The sequence below is a fragment of the Mytilus galloprovincialis genome, chromosome 2 (genome assembly GCF_965363235.1).
Source record: "Mytilus galloprovincialis chromosome 2, xbMytGall1.hap1.1, whole genome shotgun sequence".
In the NCBI taxonomy this organism is placed as follows: Eukaryota; Metazoa; Mollusca; class Bivalvia; order Mytilida; family Mytilidae; genus Mytilus; species Mytilus galloprovincialis.
The window spans coordinates 109,030,789-109,057,275 of record NC_134839.1 but is presented as its reverse complement, the minus strand read 5'-3'; the positions used below and the strand labels follow the sequence as shown (position 1 = coordinate 109,057,275).

At 30.8% G+C, this 26,487-nt stretch overlaps 1 protein-coding gene across 6 annotated transcripts in view; it reads left to right on the top strand.

Moving 5' to 3' along the window:
* LOC143065343 (formin-like protein) overlaps positions 1-26,487 on the top strand; it is a 65,411-nt gene that overhangs the window by 16,277 nt on the left and 22,647 nt on the right. For 4 of the 6 annotated variants that reach the window (XM_076238867.1, XM_076238871.1, XM_076238866.1 and 1 more), the window contains exons 5-29: positions 3,430-3,516; positions 4,166-4,183; positions 10,156-10,235; positions 11,256-11,339; positions 11,560-11,752; positions 12,453-12,529; positions 14,286-14,379; positions 15,047-15,124; positions 15,780-15,890; positions 16,651-16,800; positions 17,394-17,442; positions 17,838-17,890; positions 18,207-18,348; positions 18,789-18,953; positions 19,662-19,786; positions 20,282-20,426; positions 20,752-20,809; positions 21,384-21,453; positions 21,897-21,974; positions 22,644-22,730; positions 23,079-23,147; positions 23,482-23,562; positions 23,883-24,012; positions 24,366-24,541; positions 25,933-26,034. In XM_076238867.1, the coding sequence (XP_076094982.1) occupies positions 3,430-3,516; positions 4,166-4,183; positions 10,156-10,235; positions 11,256-11,339; positions 11,560-11,752; positions 12,453-12,529; positions 14,286-14,379; positions 15,047-15,124; positions 15,780-15,890; positions 16,651-16,800; positions 17,394-17,442; positions 17,838-17,890; positions 18,207-18,348; positions 18,789-18,953; positions 19,662-19,786; positions 20,282-20,426; positions 20,752-20,809; positions 21,384-21,453; positions 21,897-21,974; positions 22,644-22,730; positions 23,079-23,147; positions 23,482-23,562; positions 23,883-24,012; positions 24,366-24,541; positions 25,933-26,034 (2,502 nt within the window). Of the gene's footprint in view, positions 1-3,429; positions 3,517-4,165; positions 4,184-6,643; positions 6,695-10,155; positions 10,236-11,255; positions 11,340-11,559; positions 11,753-12,452; positions 12,530-14,285; positions 14,380-15,046; positions 15,125-15,779; positions 15,891-16,650; positions 16,801-17,393; positions 17,443-17,837; positions 17,891-18,206; positions 18,349-18,788; positions 18,954-19,661; positions 19,787-20,281; positions 20,427-20,751; positions 20,810-21,383; positions 21,454-21,896; positions 21,975-22,643; positions 22,731-23,078; positions 23,148-23,481; positions 23,563-23,882; positions 24,013-24,365; positions 24,542-25,932; positions 26,035-26,487 lie in introns of those variants that run through there. The other 2 variants (XM_076238870.1, XM_076238872.1) reach the window with 2 other exon arrangements.

Sequence of the window (26,487 nt, the reverse complement as noted above, 5' to 3'; positions counted from 1 at the left end):
GTGTCGTCAGTAGATTTGTACATTATACGCAGAAAAAAATACATGTACTTATAAGTGCTGTCTAAAAAAGTTAATATTTTGATTACACTAACCAAGAAAGCTAAACTTAATATCATGAAAATGGGTTACTGTGACATTTGATATTTGATACTTTAATGATGTTATTAAAAGGAAAGATCAATAGATCTTTGATCTAAGAATACAACATATAAATACATGATTTGTTATTTGATAGTTCTTATGCACTAGAAATAAGGTGTAGTTTACTTGAGAAGCAAGGAATCTTTCCAACATTTTGTAAACTGAATGTCAGAATGAGCAATAAAGTAGTACTAGAACAGTGATATAAAGTTTTCTTACAACAAAATATTACACAAGTTCATTGTTCAACATCATTAAATTGTTAGAAGTGATAAGAATTGTTCTCAAGGCTGTGAAATTTTGGTAGTAGCAATGAACCAGTAATCTGAAGGTGAATTTAGTGTAGCAGTTGTCACTCAGCTTGTCGTTCAGATAACAGTTAATCATTTCTCTGCAATAAATGCATATCTATTATGACATTGAAAAGATGCAAAACTGTGTATTCTAACATGCAGGAGATTCTTTTTCATGTACTTAAATACCGGTTTCAGTGTATGCTATTAATGCAATGATTCAGACATAACAATATGGAATGATGTTTCTGTGACGTCTTTATTGCATCATAGCTCAGTTACCTTGTCTGTACTTGGGGGAGCTCTAGTCGACCTTTTAGTATTGTATCAAAGGTCAGCTCCACATCTGTAGCTCTGGAGGAAGCTCTAACCTTGACCTTTTAGTATTGTATCAAAGCTCAGTTACTTCATCTGTATCTCTGGTGGCAGCTCTAACCTTGACCTTTTAGTATAGCCTTGATTGACCTTTTAGTATCACATTAAAGCTCAGTTACTTCATCTGTAGCCCTAGAGGCAGCTCTAGCTTTGACCTTCTTTATGGAGGGAGCTATTTAATTCATCCTAGGAGACTTTCTAGCAACATAGTTCAGATGACGGTCAGCAATAAAAGCATTATAGATTATTTCCTGGTATTTCATAAGAATTTGTTTATGTCCACAATATTTTTCATCTGTCAGAGTAAGGAGTCACAGTCTGTTGATATACTGTAACTTTTATCAGACAACACATAAACTAAATGAGTCTTCACAATAAACTTTCAAATCTGGTGTTCAATTTTTGGAAAATTTTAGTTAGATTATGGTGGCCTGTAGAGATGATTTTTGCAAGGCCTGAAAGTATTTTATAAGCTTGGGATCCAGGGTAAACTATTTATTGTGAAGAGGGTTTTATAACTAGTTTCATTTCTTACTTGAAAATAAAAACTAATTTGATCTCTAGCTAGTAATTGATCAAAGTAATGAAACATAAAAAGTTTACAGAAATAAATGATTTTCATAACATTTATCATGTTATGTGACTTTTGTTGTAATAGAATAACTTTAACCTCAGTTTTACTGTATTAAGGTGTAAACAAAACAATGATAAGTTAGAAATCAATAGGTTTGAAGTATAAATCTTTGGGTGGCACTTGTATAGAAAAGAGAAGATTTAGGGTATATGTCAATGATATGGCAACCCAACAACACAATAAAACACATGATCTCATAACTTTAACATAAAGAAACAAAATAATCTATAGGTTTTCTGAACTTTTTAGGTTTTATTGATTTCCAATAGGTTAATGACTCTCATCTTATTGACATTATATGTTACACCTACATATGATATTGTCTTGTTTATGATACACCCTAATTATTGATGGATTATTTTGTGGACACTTTTTCATGTATTTGTGGTTTTCATTATTTGACTAATTCTTTCCTGTTATTGGTCATCGCTTGGCAGAGTAAAACTTAGTTTTAGTATAATTTTGTATTCATATGTTATTTTATTTTAAATGTATTACATGTATTACTGTTAAATCTTATTCATACTGTTCTTCACAGTAAAGCCCAGTCCATCTATGTACTATTATTCATTTGTTCTGTACTTCATGAACTTAGGGCCATAAAAAAGAATAGGTTTGTTTGCCCAAACCCTACCTACCCAGAAAAAAGCTGCCTACTCAAATTCTTTTATTGTCCTGATTTGAAGAAGTTTTTTTTTAATCAGATAGGCATGAAGACTAATAAACACCCGATACTTCAATTTCTTTTTTTGAAAAAAGAAAAAAAAATGCCTACCTACCTACCCACTGTCTCAACCTTTGGGTAGGGTTTGGGCAAACCAAAATATTTTTAATTGTGGCCTAGTGGAGAACAAATTTAAAAAAATGTTTGCTGTGAAAATGACAACATACTCATATTTGATCCCCACTCCCAACCCAGTCAGGTTAACTTGTATTTTCCTGTATTTTACAAACGAAGTAAGGCCAATTGAAATTAATTGATAGATTTTCATCCCGGCCCGCCCCGATTTTTTTTAATTTACGATTTACGGATTTTGTTCGTTTCCGTTACCCGTAAAAATTACGTTTCATTTATGATTCCTGTTTCAAATTTCGGTTTCGTACCTCGAGTAAATCTAACCAAAATGATTGTCGACATATTCTTCTGCTCTATGGTGACAACATCACCTTTTGAGAGTAAAAACTGATAATGATAATGATGTGAAATATTCATGTTACGAGAAAAACGCTGTGTTCTAGACCACAAATCGTGGTATGTCACAAATTTCTGTGATTAGAAAACTGGATTTTTTTTTTATGCAATGACTTTGTGTCAGGAAGTTTAAATGGGAAAGATATCCAAAGCACAAAACTTGTGGAACCCATTGATACAGAAAACATGACTGGATTAAAGATATTGAAACACAAACACGAACTTGTATATTGATTTTAAAAAGTCGACTAACGTTCGCTTTTCATTTACACAAGATCTTAGATTTTACCCATGACTGTTGTTTCAACACTGTTTGAGTTTTCATTTTATTCTGTACTCATAATAATTGTGTTACATACCAATGCATTTGCTTCATTTTATATGGACTAAAAACCATCGTTTAGGAACCCAAATACATTTGGTGTGGAAAGTCCAACTGAAGAGAGCATTTATACACCTTTTTGTTGTTTAATTCTCAAGCCGCTATAAGAGACATTTATTTTAGGATTTGAAAAATACTGTTAGATTCCTCATACCTGTGTAAACATGATATAAGCTTATTATTACACTTGCATATATGAAGAACTCGTCACAAAATTGTTTCATATGAAATAAAATTTAAAAAATAAAATCCTCCCACCCGCCCGATTTTTTTCAAAAATTTGGATGAAAATCTACTAATTAATTTTAGTTTGCCTTAAAGTCAGAATTTTATTAAGTGTTGGTTTTCAGTTAGAAAACTGATAATTGTGATAAACAAGTATTGAAATTATATTATATTATTTCTTTTTCAGGAAAGAGTTCATGCAAAGGACCCTCCCAATGTTTACTTGGACCATCTCAAAACGTATTTGGATCCTAAGGCTAGCAGAAGTACAAGGGTAAGATTATGTTGTTCGCTAGAGCATGTCAGTTCTTACACAACAATCATAGATTAGCTTAACTAACACCTTATCCTCATTACCACATTGTCATCTCCACCGAGGCACACCCTCAAAACATAGAAACAAATTGAAATTTCTAAGCCATAAACAGAAATACTCCTAAAAATTCCTTTACTTAAATATCAAAGTGTTATGGCCACTCAGCTTTAGGCACATTATGTTTGATTGTACAAAGGTGCACCATGAAAACTTCTCAAAGGTCAAAATCATAGTAAGTCTTGACTCCACAAGCCATGAAATATGTCAAATATTAAGATTCTTGGGCAAATTCAAGTTGTCACAAAGGGTCACTGAAATTTTGTTCAAAGTTCCAGGCTTCACCAAAGCATGTCCAGAATCAAATCAGCTTCTTACTAGTCTTTATTTATGCATTTAAAACTGTGTTTGCAACATTTCTATGAGTGACAATACCCTAGTTTTACAATTGATTATGTAAGTATTGCCTCTTCTTCATGAAGATTTCAGGGAAGTTGGGGAATTATTTTAGACAAGGATTTTTCCCTGTCACTTCCTGAAACGGATCTGTGATCAGTAATACATTATTTTGTCCATCTAACAATTTATAAAGATTTTATGACTATTTCAGCAATCACAGTCAATCAAGGTACAATTCTAAATACTGAAACAAAGTGCATGACTTTAATACTCACTTCCTTCAGGTCGTTATGGTATTACTCTGTTTCCACACTTTTTAACTTCAACAAACCGTGAAATAGAAAGTGTTGTCTCACATATTCCTTAATAGAATTTTGTATCAAACAAAACTATGTTTGATAGTTTATATATTTTTTTCATTTCTCTTTAGAACTTAAATAATAGAAGTTGCACTTACCAATATTTGACAAAAGTACAATATCAACAGGTTTTACACAATTTTTTCTACATTTAGCAAGATTTTTTTTCAATTCTGTGATATATAATGATTTGTTCACTAAATGATTTACATTGTCTGATGAAGGAAGAGAAATGATTCTATAAAGTATTCAACATTTCTATATACAATTCTCTTTTTCCTATCCCTAAAAGTATTTTTTTTTTATTTACTAGTCTTATTATAATGCAAATTTTGCTCATATATTTATAGTAGTTTTGTTTTCTACTAAAAAAAATGATTTATTGTAGTTTCGTTTTATTGATAAAAAGATATCACTAAAAAATGATTTAAAGAAAAAAACATTAGAACAATGGAAAACATAAAAAAATAGACAATTTTAGTTTTGGATAAAACTTAAAATGTATTGTATGAGTTTAAACAAATGAGCAGTTTTCCAAGTTTTATGTTTGATATAAAAATGCCTAACTGTTCGAAATCCCACATAAAACTGTTTTTCTTCTGTAGTGTATATTTAGGTAGAATGACATGTACATGATTTAGATAGGAAACATTTGGTTTTCACATCATGGTTTTTCCTTGTCTATAATATATGTCTGTAGTACTTCAGCCTTAGATCTCTACTGCACCTTTCTTCCCAAATCTGCAATAAATGGATTCCAATGTTTTAAAATTTCAAATTTTCAGTTCTAGGTATTTTTTTTGGTGATTAATAGATTTATAGGATAAATAAATGGCCCATTAAATAATAAAACAATCATTGTCCAGTTCTTAAGGACTTTCCTTATTTTAATTTCCTAGTACATTGAGTGATTAAATTTAATTTCTGAGGAAAAAAAATCAATTTTTGAGTAAATTTTCCTGTTTGTTTTTGAATTTTTATTGAACAATAGTAATTATGAGTATTGTTTAACTATGAAAATGGGAAAATATCAAAGCTTATATACTCCATGGGAAAAATATTTGGAAAAGCACTTTAAAAGGTTTGGCCAATTCTATACAAATTTGAATAGAATGGAAGATGCAAGGGAAAAGACAAATATAGTTTGATTGTTTTCTAGAAAATAAGTTCAAAAGAAAACTATAACTGTGTAGCTTTTGTTTCCTTGATCTGACAAAAATTGAGATGAAGAATATTTATGACAGTATCAATTCCCTTATTCTGACAGAATAACCCGATTTTTTAACAACCAGAGAAAATAGACAATTCTTTTTTCTGAAGGTGATCACAGTAATTGTATTTTGACAATAGAAAATAGATAGAATTTCTCTATAATCAATACCAGAATCTTGTTCTATGATTATTCTGTGGTCTATTAAATTGTAGGATTTCATATTGTATGAAAATAGTAGATATATACATGGTTTTGGGGGAATGTCATTATGAAAGTGAAAATTGTAATTTGTTATAACCCCAGTCTAAAAGACAGGCTAACGTGAAGGAAAGAACTATTAATGATAAATGATTTTATGTTAAATGTCTTTTCAATTGTTTCCCATTTTGTAATTGGTACAGTGTGTGGGCTTTGTGCATTATTGAAGGTGAAGTTGTTATCTTAGGTTGGAGAGGTGTTTCACTGGCGCTTATACCATATCTCCTTATTTATACATTAGTAAAATTAACAGATGGACAAAAACTATGTTATTGATAAGAGAAGTGGTTGATTATATGTCAGTTTCATTGTAATCCTCAAAGTTTACAATGGTATATTATCTGTTGTTAATTACATCACATTTGATCATTATCTCTGATGGATGGGGATAAGAGACATTGAAATGTACTTGTTTTGAATGCAGTAGCATAAATATAATGAAACTAGAATATGGAAAACGTGAATTTCATGCAATATTAATTTGTTATGTAATAAAATCTACATTTCCTCAATGTATGCTATCCATTACTGTTATTACCATACACTATCATTAATTGCTATAAAGATTTAGAGCAGATCTCTCCGTCTCTCTGTAACTTTTCAGCAAATCATTTTGTGTGTTTTCTGTTGATTTAAAAGAGTTTTAATCTGACTGTAATGAGAAACAATCAGCATTGTGCTTGTTGTACTTTAATTTGCAGATTAATTCTTTCCTAGGAAGAAAGATTTTCATATCAAATCATATAGCATAAAAAAACCATGACATTTTTTGCAAGACAAGGCTTAGGATATTTATAAACTGATGAGATTTGATTAAGCTAACCCTGTCACAGTAATACCATGATATGTTTTGTTACAGGGAGCCTGTGTGGGAATGGTTGCCTTCCCCCTTCAGTGTGGTATTGATATTGTACGTTCATTTTTTAGCTTTTATGTGTCTTCAGTTGCAGTATCAGATGTTTTATTTCTGATTTTGGCATGATCAGTGTAGTAGTAACTAATGTCTCACAGTCGAAGAGAATGTCTTTATAGTCAAGAATGGAATGTTGTAGAAACTTGTAAATTGTCAGTGAAAAAACAAAGTAAGGGAGATGAGTATAAGAATTTCAAGGAAATTTTCTAAAGAACATTGATAAAATCAGTGTTCATCCTCTTCCACAGGTAGAAATCATCAGGTTTACATAGAATAAACAAGTTAAAAGATACATTTTTTTGCAATAATAAAAACATGGATATAATTTCTGAATTTACATTAATAAAACAAATATTTGAATGGGTAAATGCCAAGGAGACCGCACCCTAGAAACCCAAGTTAGTCAATGGTTCCTTATGATATTGGCACTACATGGCACAAGGTCTTGATAAATGGAGAAGAACTTCATTTAGGTGGTCTTAAATGTGAGGCTTAAACAACCACTTCATAAATGTGGAGAACAGTATTGTTGGAGTGCATTTTAGTTATGTTGTGAACTTAACAGGGTCAGTGTATCTAGATAAACTTTATCTACTTCACGAAAATTTAATTTTAGATACATGTAATATGCTAACAAGAATAAATATTTGGACAGTTTGTTTTCTTGAAACGGAATAATTAACTCACAAATTTTAATATTTTTTGCTGACCTTTTTATTACATGTATACCTCTCCTTAAGTGGTTGATATTGCTCATTGTTGAAGACCATACAGTGACCTTTAGTTGTGAACCTCTGCATCATTTGGTCTCTGGTGGATAGTTGTCTCATATCACATCTTTTTATTTTTATATAAATGTGAAACAAACATGTAATATTGACACATATAGATTTTAGTCTTTATATATATATAGTGTAAGCAACAAAGTATTGATCATATGTTTATGCTTTTGTCTTTATATATATATATATATGTATATATAGTGCAAGCAACAAAGTATTGATCATATGTTTATGCTTTTGTCTTTATATATATATATATATATGTATATATAGTGTAAGCAACAAAGTATTGATCATATGTTTATGCTTTTGTCCTTTGAAATTGTGAGATTTTTGTCAAAAGCAGGATAAATATAATATCTTGCATGACACTTTCATTTGTCTACTAATTTGTTTTACTATTGTCTGTTTAACATTGCATCTAGTGATTTTCGTAAAACAGTGAATTGGAAAACGTAGTCTCTTCAAATCAACATACTAGGTTAAAGAAATGCCTAAGATACTCAATTTATAAAGTTTTAACAATCTTGTATAGAAAAAAAACCTTAATGAAACATGCACTAGTATTTTTAAATCTTGATATCTTCAGGTTAAACCTATATATTTCTTTGAACTTAACCTGAAAGGTACATACAGATTTGTATTCTAATTTGCATTTAAACTGTTACAGTAAAATGCATGTATTAAGGCAAGTTTTTTTTGCCTACTAAAAATTATGTGAATTAGATGTTATAATATTATATAAAATAAATAAATAAATATATATTTTATTTGAGTGTCACACATCGATTGATACAGTACATATATACAAGTAAATTAAGTAACATCTTTAAAAATTCAATCAATGCCCAGCCAAACATTTGACTTATGAGACACTTTAAAAGCATACATGTACATATTTACAATAAACTGCATGTTAAATTTGTATAAAATATTTCTAGAGTTAAAAATCTAATAAATTACTTTTTCAAAATCGCTTTCAAAAAAAAAAAAAACTATTTGTAAAAATATAAAATGATAGTACTAATTATATGAAAAACACTATAGGAGTTCTTATTAAAAAATTATCAATTGTCTTCTAAAATAGAAATAAATATAATAAAAATATTAATCTCAATAAATAAAAATACCTTATTTTAAAGATTTGAGAAAAACAAATATGCTTAATGTTTAAAACTTAGACAAAAACTAGGCTATCAAAATAAAAATGTACTTCTTCAATCAAATGTAAATAATTTCCTTCTCATAAAACATTTCTGTTATAAGAATATATATGTGTGCTTAGCTTTATTACATTAATTACATTGGTTAATTTCTTCATGTGATGCAGTGTTTATTGTGCAGCAAAGTATTGGTAATAGGTTGTTCTGACTGTTCACTGTTCTGTTAATGTTAATGTTAGAAGTTCTCTGCTGAATTATGTGTATTATTTAAATTAACTTATGTCAAAGCAGTCGGAGTTATATTTCTTACCTCTAATGGAATTCAATTTGATTATTATTAATTCAAAAATAGAAACGAAGAAATATTTGGGTAGTGAAGTGTAAACAGTGGCGGATCCAGGGGGAGGGTTCCGGGGGTGGAACCCCCTTTTTTTTTGGACGATCAATGCATTTGAATGGGGACATATAGTTGGAACCCCCCTTTGTCCTGGGTTGGGAACCCCCCCTTTTTAAAATGGCTGGATCCGCCCCTGGTAAATCACTTTTTAAATTAATTTTTACAACAAACAAGTTTTTAACTTTTAGCTGGCCTTCCTAAAGTTTAATTTCTTGTGGTTAAATAACTATATATTATCAGAATGCTGACTAATTAAGTATGGAGCATTCATTATGTTTTATAGTCTGGTCTGTCTGTCTGTCTGTACCTCTGACAATGAATTTTGTTCTTCTCTGTTCTTGTTACCATTATAACTTTGATTTGTTGATTTAGACCAATTTTAAGAGCATGTAAAATATTACTTATGGAAGATTAAGATGAAGCAACTGGTGAATTCTTCCATTGCAGGCATTTGACATCACATACTTAGCCTTTCTTGACCTCTTCAACATGCTTTTAGTATATTTAATAAATCAAGGATCATCATTTAAATGTGTTTGAAATGTTATATTTAGAATGCAATTACATATTTTAAAAGTTAAATTTGCCTCTGAAATGATAATCAGTGCATATCTATGTTAAATGAGACACACCTTGTTTTATCTGTAGGTTTGCATTGAGTTTGGGTTTCACATAGTTGTACTCAGGTTGTTTACAAGTGCCAGAATAAACAATTTATCTACCAACAAATATTTAATGTAGTATATGATCAGAACTTGCTATTTTCAGGGAAATACATGTCATATGTTTACTTTCTATAATGTATATTATTTCAAAGTGTTTACATATGTGTATAAACTTAATTTAATTAAGAACAGACCCACAACACATACATATTTAACTTGTTAGCATTCAATAATGATGATTTGAATTATTTATATTAAAAAGAGATTTTTTTCACAACTTCTGTTCAAAGATAAAAATTGGAACCTTGAATTTATTTTTGCCATTAAATTATGTAAATGAATATGCACTATGATGTCTTTAAGAAATCAAAAGACATGTGCCAGTCAGCTTGAGATACTAGGAGTAAAATTTTGGATATCATTCTAATGTTCTATTATTTTATATTTTCAGAAAAGGAAAATGTTAGCCGATTCATCATCCACACAGGTGCTACGTGACTTAGAAATATCACTTCGTACCAATCATATAGAGTAAGTATTCCATGCTAGAACTAATGGAACAAACAGGGAACTATCGGATGAATAGTATAACAGGAAAAAAGAAACGAAAAAAATGATATCCAATATACAATTGTTTATATCTTCAGCTACATATTTAAAAAAAAATTCTTTTCATATTTTGCTTTCGAAACCTATCAAAATGCCAAAACATAGCTGACTTCTTCCATCTTACTGATAAAACCTATGGAAATGTCAATGATAAGATGACTTCTGTTAGTCTATTACAATGACTCTGATCAGCTGATCTTTGTCATCTTAAGGAGGGGGCCTTAGTGGCAAAGTGGTCTAAGTAGTTTCTCTACTGTAATCAATAGTCAAGCAGCTCTGAGGTTGTGAGTTCAAACCCCGTTTGTGCGGGTGCACTCAACACTTTTCTTGATGGACTCGGATTGTCAGTGAAGAGAACCATGGGTTGGATGTTTTAGTGGATTATTTATCATATTTTGTGTTTTACAGGTTGCACTTTGTAAATACAGCTGTTTCTCAAAACATGCCTCTTTTGGGGAGTAATTGAATATTCATAGAAAAATAATTTTGTTTACATACTGGTTCCCAGTTATGCTCTCAGTGTTCCATATCGCAGAGACAGAAATTGGGAATGTTACCAGTAAATAAACACGTGCATATTGTTTACATTGAAATCTGAGGTAACCTTTCATTCGAGGTAGGGGTAGTTAAGAAAATTAGTGTAAGTTTAAACTCTGAGAAGTTCAGGGCATATAAACGTTGAAAATATGCCGCACAGCCCTATATTTTGACCTTTGAAAAAAAATTGTGGTGCATATGAACTTTCAATTCTAGGATAAGATTTTTTTCAAAACTTCATAGTAAAAGTGGTACAGTTTTAGCTGTAAAAGGAGTTCCTATGGGAAATTGCATTGTCAATATTTACAGAAATGCAACCTACAGATGTGTAGGAGAGTTTTTAAGTGAAGAAAACCATGGATTGGATGTTTTAGTGGATTATTTATCATATTTTGTGTTTTACAGATGGGTACGAGAGTTTTTAAGTGAAGAAAACCATGGATTGGATGTTTTAGTGGATTATTTATCATTTACACAGGTTGTCATGAGGTAAACAGTCTCTTTAACTGGTTCTTATGAATTTATTGCTAGTTATTTTATTTGCAATCATATGAAATCTTAAGTCTGTATAACTTGTTGAATTTAAAAATTTAGTTAATAGTTTTTATGGATTTAGAGATGAAGGAATTTAAAAAAAAAACATTGCAACCGTTTACTTATGTTGATTTCTGTATGAGTTTGTGATTAATTAGAAATGTTATCATTGCAGAAGGGAGCAATTACTTAACAAAGAGAAGAGTGCTAGTCTTGATGGATTGTCTCGGAGTCCAACAAGAAGACTTAAGCGATCAAATACAATAGGTTCTCCCCGAAGTATAAAAAATTCCAAATTAAATTTTGGGGAGGCCAGAGATGATGTTCATGTTTGTATCATGTGTTTACGTGCCATAATGAACCATCAGGTAATTACTGTAGTAAAACACCAGTCAGGGAGGGGTTCCCAGTGGGGAGGCCAGAGATGATGTTCATGTTTGTATCATGTGTTTACGTGCCATAATGAACCATCAGGTAATTACTGTAGTGTAACACCAGTCAGGGAGGGGGTTCCCAGTGGGGAGGCCAGAGATGATGTTCATGTTTGTATCATGTGTTTACGTGCCATAATGAACCATCAGGTAATTACTGTAGTAAAATACCAGTCAGGGAGGGCGGGGGACTCAAAGCGGGGAGGCCAGAAATGATGTTCATGTTTGTATCATGTGTTTAAGCGCCATAATGAACCATCAGATAATAACTGTAGTATCAAAATGTTCAATAATAACACAAGTCAGGGAGGGTAGGGAAGGTCCCTGTGCATGCCCTCTCTAAATTCAGAAATAGAATTTCCCAATTAAAACAAGGTTACAGATGAAAGGTTTGTGTCATATTGGAAGACTCTGCAGGATAGAACAATTTTCAAAGAAGTTTGGTTCATTCAGACATTAATATATATAGAATGGCAAAATCCATTAAGCAAGTTGAAGCCTCAATGCGTTAAGGGTTATAATCCCTTAAGTTTCTATATACACATTTCAAAATTTTGCTTACAGTTATAAAAAGGAAGTTGTTTGAACATATTTATCTTATTCATTGCCATGAAATAATTCAGACTTTCTTTTTCAGTATGGTTTCAACCTTGTCATAGCTCATAAACATGCCATTAACTGTATAGCCCTCAGTCTTAATCATAAAAGTTTACGGTAAGCATAATGTAATGAAATCATCAAAATTTACATAAAATTTAGTGAAAAAATCATGAATGCTCTATAATAATGTGAAATCAAACATAAATGCAATGTCATTTAGACTTCAATGTTTCAATTCAATTCAATATTTATTGGAAAGAGCACAATAGAAGCGTGATCCAAATACAGACAATGATAATATTAAAACAACATATAAATGAAATATAGATGCATGTATAACAACAAGTCATAAGTAAATTCTATGGGTACCATACCATTCTAAGTATATTATATGAATACCTTTACATTTTAAAAGAGGGACGAAAGATACCAGAGGGACAGTCAAACTCATAAATCAAAAATAAACTGACAACGCCATGGCTAAAAACTAAAGAATAAGCAACACGACCTCATATTGATACAATACACATCACGATTATTCTAAATTTTCATAATTTTACTTAAAACACACAATCACCTATATAAGATATGAGTGTATATGCACACACTACTATAAAAGATAATTTTTTATGCCCCACCTACGATAGTAGAGGGGCATTATGTTTTCTGGTCTGTGCCTCCTTTGTCCGTTCGTCCGTTCGTTCGTCCCGCTTCAGGTTAAAGTTTTTGGTCGAGGTAGTTTTTGATGAAGTTGAAGTCCAATCAACTTGAAACTTAGTACACATGTTCCCTATGATATGATCTTTCTAATTTTAATGTCAAATTAAAGTATTGACCCCAATTTCACGGTCCAGTGAACATGTAAAATGATAGTGCGAGTGGGGCATCCGTGTACTATGGACACATTCTTGTTATCTGATGAAACAGTATGGTGGTCTCTAAAATCAAGAGCTTCTTCAATATACATACAAATAGATTTTAGTTCTTTTTCAGACATAGGATTTAACATTTAGATCTAATTTTGTTATATTGAGGACATTCAATCAAGAAATGTATCTCATTTTCAATTTTTCCTGTGCAAAATTTACAAAATATCTCATTAGAGGGTATTAATGATCTTGCATACCTACCAGTTTCTATTGCTAATGAGTGGGCAATTCTTAATTTAGAGAGTTTTGTTTCTAAGGTATTTAGGATTATTAAAGTTCAAATATTCTTGTTGTTTAATTTTAGTATAATAATTTTATTGTTAAGGTTTAATTGAAAAAATAGTTAAAATTCTGGTGGTGGTGCCTCAAAAGAAAAATGAAGTTTTGACCCCACCAAGTATTTTTTGTTGAACAGTCCTTAGTTTTAAGCATTCTATTGAGTACTTACTTACTGCCTGGTATGCAATTGGCATGTAGGGCAGCAACAACGGTTCTCTATTTCGGTCTATCTTTGGACATCTTTTTCTACTGTTCACTAGGTGTTATTTATATCATAGTCTTCAGTTTTCCTACTACAGTAGGTCTCTATGTTGTGTTTTTCCCACTCTTGCACATTCCTTCTTGAGTCCAATGTAATGCCGTTCTAGTGAGGGAATTTCTATCTCTTCTTATCACATGCCTAATTCATTCCAATGCCTTCTCATTAATATTGTACCCATGCTGTCTTGTTTACACTGTCTACGAAGGTCTTCATTGGATATTCTGTTTGACCAGAAACGGCACTTGATTCTTGTTAAGCTGTTGGTATGATAAACTGACATTTGTAAGCAGTACATTGTATTTACTCCATATGGATTCAATCTCTATCAAAGTCATTTCTTAAATTAAAATGGGTTCTTGTTGTGCCACATTTACAAATATCTGTACGTGTTATTTTTCAGAACAAAAGCATTAGTGTTAGAATTATTAGCGGCAGTTTGTCTAGTCAGTGGAGGACATGAGATAATACTCTCAGCGTTTGATAACTTTAAACAGGTCAGTCAAAATTTGCTCTTATCACTTATCACCAGACCAGCTACAGAGCTTAAAAGTTCTGATAAATTGTACTTGTTTAAACAGTTATTTACAGTATTATTCTGGAAGGTCTAGAAATGATATAACTGGGTTACTATTGGAACAGAACAACAATAGTGTTTTCTTATTGTTCAATAGCGGTATATTTAATTATGTAGCATTTAAGACCAAGTTTTGAAAGAAGCAATCCAAAAAATGAATGAATTGTTAATAATAATAAATGAAGTTGCGTCATTTTACCTTAAACAATCATCATAAAATGTGTTTACAAGACAGTAAAATAAGAATTAATAATCATAATAGGAAATTTATTGGACATTATTATCAAATTCATATAATATGGTTTGTAATATTCATTTAGGAAAGAATTAATTTAAGCACTTAATTCTAAGATAAAGGTCACATGACTGATGTAATTCAAAATAAAAAACAGTTTGTTCCAAAGACAGATATTGTGAGCCATCTTTTCTTTAGCAGGTGATGAAGATGTTTTTGTTTAAAAAATATAGATGGATGTTAAAAGTCTTTATTTTGTGGTTAGTATTGTGTGGTGTTTTTTAAAAAGCAGGTTTATACTGTAACTGACTGATAAAAAAGGAACAATTTAAATATGTTTTATGTTTTTCAGGTGTGTGGAGAAGCACATCGTTTTGAAACCCTCATGGATTATTTCAAAAATTATGATGAATTCCACATAGATTTCATGGTAAGTTGATTTTGAAACAAATAGTGTTGTCATTTGTTAGTCCTTTTGGAAAAGCAGGGAATAATTTGATTTGTTGACGTTATCTGTGTAACAAAATACCTACCCCACTCTACATTTAGATAGAAGCACTATATCTTTGAAATAAACATAGAGTTGTAACAAAATACTTCCTCAATCCCCATTTAAACAGAATCATTATACCTTGGAATTGCTAACAATAGTGTAACAAAATACCTGCTGTATCCCCATTGAAATACACTCATTATACCTTAGAGATACTCAAATTAAATAAAGGCAACAGTAGTATACCGCTGTTCAAAACTCATAAATCGATAGAAAAAAAAAAACAAATCCGGGTTACAAACTTAAACTGAGGGAAATGCATTAAATATAAGAGGAGAACAACGACACATTAAAATGTAAAACACAGAAACCATAGAGAAAAATTTAAAACATGACTTAGGATATATTGACAACAGACAATATTTTTTTATCCAATGTAAGGTACAGAAAAGAATTTCAGAACATTATATATCATTCTGTGGTACCATTGATGCGATAAATAAAATGTTTTCAAATAGCTATAGCATCTTTTAAATATATTGAAAACCCTGTAAATATATTTTTTTAATTTTTAAACCTTTTTCTTTTTCAGGTTGCCTGTATGCAGTTTGTGAATATAGTTGTACATTCTGTAGAAAATATGAATTTCAGGGTCCATTTACAGTATGAGTTCACCACCATTGGTCTAGATGACTACTTAGGGGTATGTTTACAGTTAGAACTAACCAGTCACCTCAATAAGTTGACAGTCAAAATTCAGCTCTTGCCAATAGTATATTAACTGACAATTTCTAAGAAAATGGTGTCTTGTTGAATTTAATTTTAAAAGCATAGTGGAAAAATGAGAAACTTTTGAGGATAGTGAAAAATGATATAGACCATAAAAAGAGATCTTTATTTATATGATTTTGCACAGTAAGGAAAACATTAAAAAAAAATATCTTCTGCAGTTAGGGAAAAACTGGTGTATATAATGCATGTAGAAATTTTTTCAACAGATGGATATTCAGATAGAATATTTTATCTTGCCTTTATTTATCAAGATAAGATATATATTTCAATTTGAACCAAATTAGAGAAAAATAACACATTGAAAAAATGCAACCAAGAAAAGTTTGACAGAACATGGAATTTTAGTAAGAAAGTCTTGGAATCTTTATAAGCTCTCTTACATTTTACAGATTGATAAAGTTTATAGAAGAGTTACAAGTATAATACTGTGGAGTCATTTATTTTCATGAGTTAAGAAAAACTTGCATAGTTGTGGATATTTAATTTTGTGGTTTTACCGAAGTCTGCTTACAAGCCTATATAAATTTTGATATTTGTTGGACTTTTGATTTCGTGGTTCACCTGTACCCACGTAAATTGGTATCCAACGAATAATAATGAAACCACAGTAACACAAACATCAATTTTACAGCAATTTGTAATTTCTTGAACAATGATTATTATATTTACAGAAATTACGTCACACAGAAAGTGATCGACTTTCAGTTCAGGTTCATGCGTACTTAGATAACACAATAGATGTTGCCCAGTTGTTAGAAGATTCAGAAATGAAAACAGAAGCTTTGGAAAGGGCAGAAGATTTAGAAGATGAATTATCAAGGGTTTGTATTCATTGTCCTACTTGACCAGATAAAGCCTAGCAAATAGAATTCTAATGATAATGTTTGAAAAGAAATTACCTTCACAAATGGCAATAATGAATAAGAAAAATAAAGGAAACAATAGTATGTCGCTGTTCAAAAGTCATAAATCGATTTAGAGAAAACAAATTCTGGTTACAAACTAAAACTGAAGGACACATCAACTAAAAGAGACTGGGATTAATATAAGTTGCAATAACTTGTTTCCCAATCCACTATAAATAAATATGTTTAAACTAACTAAACTAGTTTTAACTAACTAAAAGAGAAAACAACGAAACAGCAGAACAGCAGAACAAGGGCAACAAAAAAACTAACAACAATGTGACATACATAGGAACAAACTATTAGATTACAAATACCATATTCCTGACTTGGCACTGGACATTTTAAGAAAAAATGGTGGGTTGAACCCAGTTTTCAACAAAGTTTCATTAAAGAAAAAACAAAGCCTTGGTGCTAAAAGGTTATGACAAATTTATCAACAGGATATTGTTGTAAATATTTATCTTTGTATTGCCATTTCAACACTAGCATACAATTTTAATTTTTAGGAAAGAGAAAAATTCCTTGAACTAGAAGATGAAGCAATGGCAAAAACAGGTTTGTATTGTAGAAAATAAGACTGTACCAATAGGGATAAAAAAAATGATTCTTAGATAAATTACCCTCAACACAGAAAGGAAAGCCAGCAAACAATAATGATCAACAAAGCACCACATAGAGAACTTAAGATTGAGCAATACTTACTCCTCTTACTGAAAACTGGAGTGAACAATTTAGTTTAAAACCAAGATCTAAATTTCTACAACACAATTGCCAAAAAGTAAGAAGGCAGACAATATGCTGCTAGATCAACTCTTTGATTTTAGAAAATAGTTCAGTTATTTTCAACTGCTTTGTCCCATTTATATAATATTTCTACCTTAGGCAATGTTACAATGTTAAAACCAAAGTTGTCAATGCTGTATATTTCATTGTTTTGTATTTGATTACAGTTGAACTTGAAAAGCAGTTATCAGAAGCTACAAATGAAATAGAAGAATTAAAGGTAAAGTATTATGGGCATAAAGAACTCACTTAATTGCAAAATTAAAAATTACAGCAGAAGTAAATTTTTATCCTTTATAAATATTTGATAAAAGTACAAAAAAAATCTTTCTCTTTACATCCTATAACTTTGGAAAAATACATTTTAAAAAACATTAGAACTTTATTCTTTTCCTTTAAATAAACATTGCAAGTAAGATCACAATTGTATGCTTTGATTTAGATTTTCTAATGAAGTATTTTGTTCTTAATTCACAATTCCCCCCAATGTATGTTATGTAGTTGAGTTAACATACTAATGCTTTCTCACCCTGTAGGATCTGTTAGCCCGACATGAATCTGAAGTGAATGAGTTAAGACAGATTGTTAATGAGAAAGATGAGGAATCAAAGAAAAGACAGAGTATGCTGGAACTAAAACTTAAAGAAATGGAACAGCTGAAACTAAGTGCTACTACAGGTACAGTACTTGTCAATATACATCATGATTATAATAATTTCACTTATAACAATAACAATATATATTTTGTTGATATTTATTTCAATTGGTGATGCATGTGTATATGATAACTTTTGTTGGCAGTATAACATTTTTTATGAAGCTTTGCAAAATCAAGTTTGAAAAAAGATAAATTTCTTTTTAACTTGAAACATGGAAAGAAGATTCATAACTTAAAAAAAAAAACATTTTCTGGGAAATGACTTTATTAAAAAAAGAAGATGTGGTATGATTGCCAATGAGACAACTCTCCACAAGAGACCAAAATGACACAGAAATTAACAACTAAATAGGTCACCAAACGGCCTTCAACAATTAGCAAAGCCCATACCGCATAGTCAGCTATAAAATATTTCTGTTTATTTAAAAAAAAAACATATGAGGATTATTATTTGTTGTAGGAGGAAGTGCTGGAGGAATCACCACAGGAATTGTACCAGATTTACCGCCCCCGCCACCACCAGTAGTAGCTCCCCCACCCCCTCCACCACCACCACCACCTCCTGCTCCTGGGGCAATACCTCCACCGCCACCACCACCAGGAGGAGCTGTTCCAAATATGGGTGGTAAGTATCCAGGCATCTATTAACGTTCTTAATAAGTTTCAATCAAATTAATGCATGTTGTTAACAGTTTAATAAGAGACAATCAGACATCAAAATATAAGCTCAAATCTTTCATATATAAAATATGTAATTGGATGGTTAAACCACAAAGAGGATTCTTTACTTGGCACATGCACTTTGATATCATGGAGTAAAATTTAATTTGTTTTTACTCAACCTTCTCTTTGTTATTTTAATTTGTGGAAGCACAATTGATACTGCAACAAAATTACTCTGGGAAAATAGTTAGACATACCAATATTACATAGAACCTATATCAGTCACTGTACTTCTATTGGATTTCATAGAGTAATGTTATTGATAATGTAAGATAACTATAATCTAGTGTTAAGATCATAGTTGAATAAAGCATTCATATGAAATAGGATATAGAGATTATTGATAATGTAAGATAACTATAATCTAGTGTTAAGATCATAGTTGATTTAAATAAAACATTCATATGAAATAGGATATAGAGATTATTGGCAAAACTAATCAAATTTCGTAATACAGATGTCCTGATTAAATTCAAATTATGAAATATTTTTTCTTTATAAATAATGTTGAAAGTTGTAAGGACTCTTTAAAAGACTATAAAGTTAGAAAAAAAAGTGCAGTAGAATTTACTTTTTATGATTCAATATCGTAATTATTTTTGTTTTACAGCAATGACCATAAAAAAGAAAGTACAGACCAAGTTCAGGTTACCCGTACTGAACTGGACTCCATTAAAACCACAACAAGTCAAGGGTACAATCTTCTCAGATCTGGATGATGAGAAACTTTATACTGTAAGTCATACTCTGTTCTCTGAGAACCTGAGATCACCCCCAGTTTTTGGTGGGGTTCGTGTTGCTTATTCTTTAGTTTTATATGTTGTGTCATGTGTACATATGTCTGTTTGTCTTTTTCATTTTTAGCCATGACTTTGTCAGTTTATTTTTGATTTATGAGTTTGACTTCCTCTGGTATCTTTCGTCCCTCTGATAAATATATATAATTGTAGAAAATTTAAAACAAAAACTGGATGAAAAATAAGTACAATGAACAACTAGACTAGAATGAAGATAAGTACAATGAACAACTAGACTAGAAGGAAAAAAGTACATTGAAAAATTAGATCAGAAGGAAAAAAGTACATTGAAAAATCGTGCCTAAAAAGTCCATTGAAAAACATGAAGTCAAAACATTGTATGGTTACGAACATCTTTCTGATGCCAAATTTTAATAATGATCTCATTCAGGCTGTTTAAAGATATATTATCTTTTTATTGATTGTATTTTAGGTGATAAACTTCAATGAATTTGAAGAAATTTTCCGTCTGGGTGGAGGTCCAGGACTGGTTGACGATGGTACTCCTAAAATGTTGAAAAAGTCCAGAAAACCAGAAAGTATAAGTCTGATAGATGGGAATAGATTACGAAATTGTGGTAAGTATTTTAACACTTCCAAATTATTAAAGGTAGTCCTTCAAAAAGCTATGTATTAAAGAACCTTGAAAAATTTTACTTTTTAAAGCTTAATTGAAATGTTCTTTGCCTAAAGAAAAACTGACATGAGCATGGATATTTGATTTCATGGTTTTGCCAAAGTTTGCATACAAAGCTTATAGAAAATTTGTTATTTGTTTAATTTGGTGGTTCACCTGTACTAATTTAATCTACAAAAATTAGTATCCAAAGAATTATAATGAAACCATAGTAGTAAAAATGTTGTGAGTGCTGATTTGTAGACTTTTAAACATCTATTTTTTAGCAATAACAAGAAGGAAAATAGAATTAACCAATGAGGAAATAACAAGAGCTATTAATTAGTAAGTTAGAATAATGTTAAAACAAATAACTATGTCTTTTATGAATTACTGTCGTCATGTGGAGAAGACACTACAAATCACTGGATAGTAAAATTGAGAATGGAAATGGGGAATATGTCAAAGAGACAACAACCTGACCATAGCTGTCAGAAGACCACCAATGGGTCTTCAATACAGCGAGAAAATTCCACACCTGGAGCGGTGCTTCAGCTGGTCCCTTTTCAAAAATTTGTATTAGTTCAATGAAAATGGACATCATACTATTCTCCAAAACATAAATATGAACTAAAATTAAAAACACACAAGACCAAAAAGGGGCAGAAACTCATGACTTAGGACAGGTGCAAAATTGTGACAGGGTTATACATGTTTTTTGAGATATCAACCCTCCCCTATACCTCTAGCTATTGTACAATAAACAAATGCACAGCAATTAATGCTTAGTGAGATGAACAGTTTATAGGAATAATAAGTGTGGCATCTATTCTCTCTCCTTCTCTTTCAATTCTCTCTTTATCTTTAATTTAATGCGTTATACTGAAATGTTTTAATCTGACTAAATTCTATTTTTCAGTATTGATTTGAAAACCCTGTCATTAGATATGGTTGAAATTCTTTTAACAATTTTGCCAAATGACCAAGAGGTATGTTTATTTTGAATATATAAGTTACATATATATTATATCTTTGTACATTAACATCAGGCTCTATATTTCATTTAGATGAATTTCTTTTGATTAGACATGTTATTTGGATTACTTTTGTTTCTGCATTTTAACATCTTGTATATTAAAGAAGATTGTAAGGCCTAAAACATTAGTCCTGTTTACCTGAAAACAGAAGTATGGTTATTGTTCAGAAATAAGTTTCTAATCAGATGACTTCAAGAAGTAATTTATAAGTGAAATCCATCCACTACTTATACATTGAATAATGTTGAAATTCATTGAATTACTCAATTTATTATTGCTGCTTAGTTAAGAATTATTTGTGTAAATGGTTTAATTATGCTTCAATTAATATTAAAGAAATTTGGTTATCCCCATAACTGATTATAAACTTACATTAAACTTATGATTATCCCTAGGTAAAAGCCTTCAAACAGTATGAGAAAGATCGTAAACCATTGGACATGTTAACAGATGAAGACAGATTCCTCTTTCAGGTAAGATATAGGCTATTTTGTAAAAAAAAATAAAGGAATAGTTTCAATATGACCCAGCCCTATTTTTTTACTAAAATTTCAAATTAGAATTAATTGACCAATTATACAATGAATCAAAATTTAAACAGTGACTAGGTAGGCGTTCTTGGATTTGAACATTTACATTTAAGAGTTCTTTTTATGATGTTAAAAATAGCACACATTTTGATATTCGGCCAAAGTTTACGAAATTAGTAAATTTCCATTGTTTTTTTGAACAGGAAACAACGACATGAATAAGTTTTCAATTTTGATGTATCAAGATGATTTTGTCAACTTGCATCGTAATCTCTACTTTTGGCCTATTTGAGTTGTAAATGTTAAAGCATTATGAGAAAATCTGCACAAAAATAGTTCTGTTTCACTTTTGTACATGTATAAAATACCTAATGGATATGTGTAGTGACAATGAGGGGGATAGGGTAAAAAAGGGAGTAAAAGTTAATATTAAGGTAATAATCTATGAAGGTATGGAAAACTTAGAAGTTTTTAACAAAATTTGGAAATATTTATTACAATATGAAAGAAGGGTACTTTTAGTTAGTTTTCAGAAGTGTAAACCAGCTTCTGTGAACATTGATATCAGTTAAATGTATTAAGTAAAAAAAACTGTTTTATTATATATTACAGCTTTGTAAAGTGGAGAGATTGTCACCCAAATTACACATCATGAGTTTTATTGGAAACTTTTATGATACTATACATAATCTAGTACCAGTAAGTTTTATTTATATGTTTGTTTATTTGCTACATCAAATTTAACAATTCACAACACAAATAACAATAAAAACTTACAACACAAATGAGAATATCAAAAGGACCACAAATGAAGAACTAAATTGTTTGATCAAAACCTAACAAAAAAGAAAGAAAATATGTTTACCTATTTATATGTTTGTTATCCATTTTAAAATGCCATATGTTAAAAATAAGGGATCAAGTTTTAAATAAGATCATCATTGTGTCCAGTCTTGTTTGTTTTCAAACTTTGAATGGATGGCTTATCTTTTCTTCTGTTTTTAAATTCTTAAGCTCTGTAAACATATTTATGTTTTGTAATTCCAGCAAGTTAATGCTGTTATAGCAGCCTCCATGTCAATAAGAAGTTCACAGAAAGTCAAGAAGATGTTAGAGGTCAGTATAGTCGTGTTGGTTTAGTTGTCTTACAGTATATAACTTTCTTTAGAAGTTATTGTTTTTTCAATTTGTAAAAAGAAGTTTATAGTCAAGGATGCCATAGTGCAATATTTATAAAATTTTATGATTTGTATAATACTAGTATTTGAAATAAAATTGAGAATGGAAATGGGAAATGTGTCAAAGAAACAACAACCTGACCAAAGAGCAGAAAGTAGCAGTTACCTATGTGATAGTCAAAGAATACTTTGAATACAAAAATTTAGGATTTAGAATCGTTCTGTTTAATAGCTTTTTACCATATCAGTATTAAATTGTTTATTTGTTGTAGATAATTCTTGCCTTTGGAAATTATATGAACAGTGCTAAAAGAGGTCCAGTTTATGGATTCAAACTTCAAAGTTTAGACATGGTAGGTTTTATTTTTAATGCATTTTATTTTTAATGCCTTATTGTCTTGAGTTATCCGAAGTCAGTGTAATTTCATATAATTCTGCTGTCAGTCTAAGAAAGTGATACTAATTTAGTTACATTCTAAGCAAGAAAAACAACCATCACAAATACTTTTGAATTAACATTTTAAGTTTACATGTTATATTTAGCAAAAATTGTAGGTTAAAAAATACATATTACATAACACTGTACATAATTCTCACTCTTTAGTCCCAATTTTGTGATATGTTTTTCCAATGCTTTTGGTTAAAATTCTTATAAAATGCCTGTTCTTTCCAGTTAATGGACACAAAATCAAAAGATAAAAATGTATCTTTGATGCATTATTTAGTCAAAACAGTGCAAGAAAGATTCCCAGACTTACTCACCTTTGAGTCAGAGTTGAGGTTTTTAGAAAAAGCAGCCATTGGTAAGTGTTGTTTATCTTCTACACTTCTCTAAAGTTGGATCATTTAAACAATTCTGGCAAAATGAATATTTCACAGAAAAGTGCTGGTAATTTCAATATTTGTTAAGATACTGCACTTGAAATAACATGTATAGCATTGTGAGTGATGATATCTTTTATATAAGGCTGCGGTTAAGTTAAATTGAAGGGTTACTAGGTATTAAAAAGACATTCAGAGGTTAAGTTGAACTATGGACCTGCTACAGTATGAAGAAATGAAAATCAATCACTCACAATCATTCAAAGTGTTCACAAAGTTTACAAAGTCATATTGATCAGTGAATGATAAAGTATTTTATTTGATTCCATTGTAGTTTCCATGGAGAACATTATTGTTGATATTCATGAATTAGAGAAAGGAATGGAAATGACAAAGAAGGAATATGACGCCAGGAAGAATTCACGAGATTTACCCGTCATTCTTAAAGACTTCCTCAGTAATTCTGAAGAAAAACTTAAAAAATTACAAAGTGATCAGAAAACAGCACAGGTAGGTTGACATGACAACAATAATGACAACTCTATGGCATATAGCTCCCATTACAACTCCATGGCATATAGCTCCCATTACAACTCCATGACATATAGCTCCCATTACAACTCCATGGCATATAGCTCCCATTACAACTCCATGGCATATAGCTCCCATTACAACTCCATGGCATATAGCTCCCATTACAACTCCATGACATAGCTCCCATTACAACTCCACGGCATATAGTTCCCATTACATAGCTCCCATTACAACTCCATGGCATATATCTCCCATTACAACTCCATGACATATAGCTCCCATTACAACTCCATGACATAGGTCTCATTACAACTCCATGACATATAGCTCCCATTTCAACTCCATGACATATAGCTCCCATTACAACTCCATGACATGCAGCTTCAATTACAACTCCATGGATGGCAACAATAATGGTATATAGCTCCCATTACTATTCCATGACATATGGCTCCCATTACAACTCCATGACATGTAGCTCCAATTACAACTCCATGGCAGATAGATCCTATTACAACTCCATGGCATATAGCTCCATTACAACTCCATGAATGGCAACAATAATGACATGTAGCTTCCATTACAGCTCCATTACAACTCCATGGCATAAAATCTGTATCTACACACCTAAGACTCTTGGATATGCTATGGTTAACTCCTTTAACCAATAATCAAATAATATTTTGAGAACAAATTCATGATAGTGAAGCATCACAAACTTTTCCTTAGATTTTATTTCACTCTTTAGATTTTGTTTGATGTATTTCCAAATTGAGAGAAGCTCTGTTTTGACAGCTCTTCAAATGTCTAATATTGGATAAAACAAAAAAGATTGACAAGAATAATATCTTTTAAAAAAAATAATTCTTTGTTACATATATAAAGATTGACATCTTTGTGGTAAATTTTTAAAATAGATATTTTCAAATTTCTTAGATAACTGTTCATTTAATATTTCATTATGTTACAATTTTTAATACAAATGACCTTATTGTAAGTTCACCAACAGATACTTGAAAAAATAAAATTGCCTTGCAAAAACTTTAACCTGCATAGCTGACAGTGGTGGATCCAGAAATTTTCATAAGTGGGGGCCCACTGGCTGCCTAAGAGGGGGCCAATTTTGTCACGCTTTAGTGATTCCCTATATCAGCAACCAAATTTTTTTCTCAAAAGGGGGGCCTGGCCCCCCCCCCCCCCTAAATCCACCTCTGGCTGACTGTTCATACTCAAATAAAAATTAGAATATATTGTATAATACACATCAGAGATAATGCTTCAAAATTCCTCCAGAATTCTACCTATCTTTAAACATCAGGATATTGTGTCTCTGTTTTATTTCACACTAATTATTTTGTTACTTACAGGATGCCTACCATCGGGTTGTAGAGTACTTTGGTGAGAATCCTAGAACAGTGGCTCCAAACACTTTCTTCTCACAGTTCGTTAGATTTGTCAATTCATTTAAGGTAATTTATTCTTCCTTTATAAGAAGTATTATTCTGTTGCAACCACATAAAATGTCTGGTGATCTACACTATTGAGATAAAGCTTATTAGTTATTAACAGGTTTTAGGCCCAATTTATGGGCATTATGTTTTCTGGTCTGTGCATCTATTCCTCTGTCTGTCCCGTTTCGGGTTAAAGTTTTGGGTAAAGTTTTTGGTTAAGTTAGTTTTTGATGAAGTTGAAGTCCGATCAACTTGAAACTTAGTAAACATGTTCTCTTTGATATGATCTTTTTAATTTTAATGTCATATTAGACATTTTATCCCATTTTCACCATCCACTGATCATAGAAAATGATAATGCGGATGGGGCATCCGTGTACTTGGGACATATTCTTGTTTTTTGTTCGTGCAAATACTTATGGGTTTCAACTTACAGATTGGTTTTATACAGCTTAATTACAAAAGTTAATA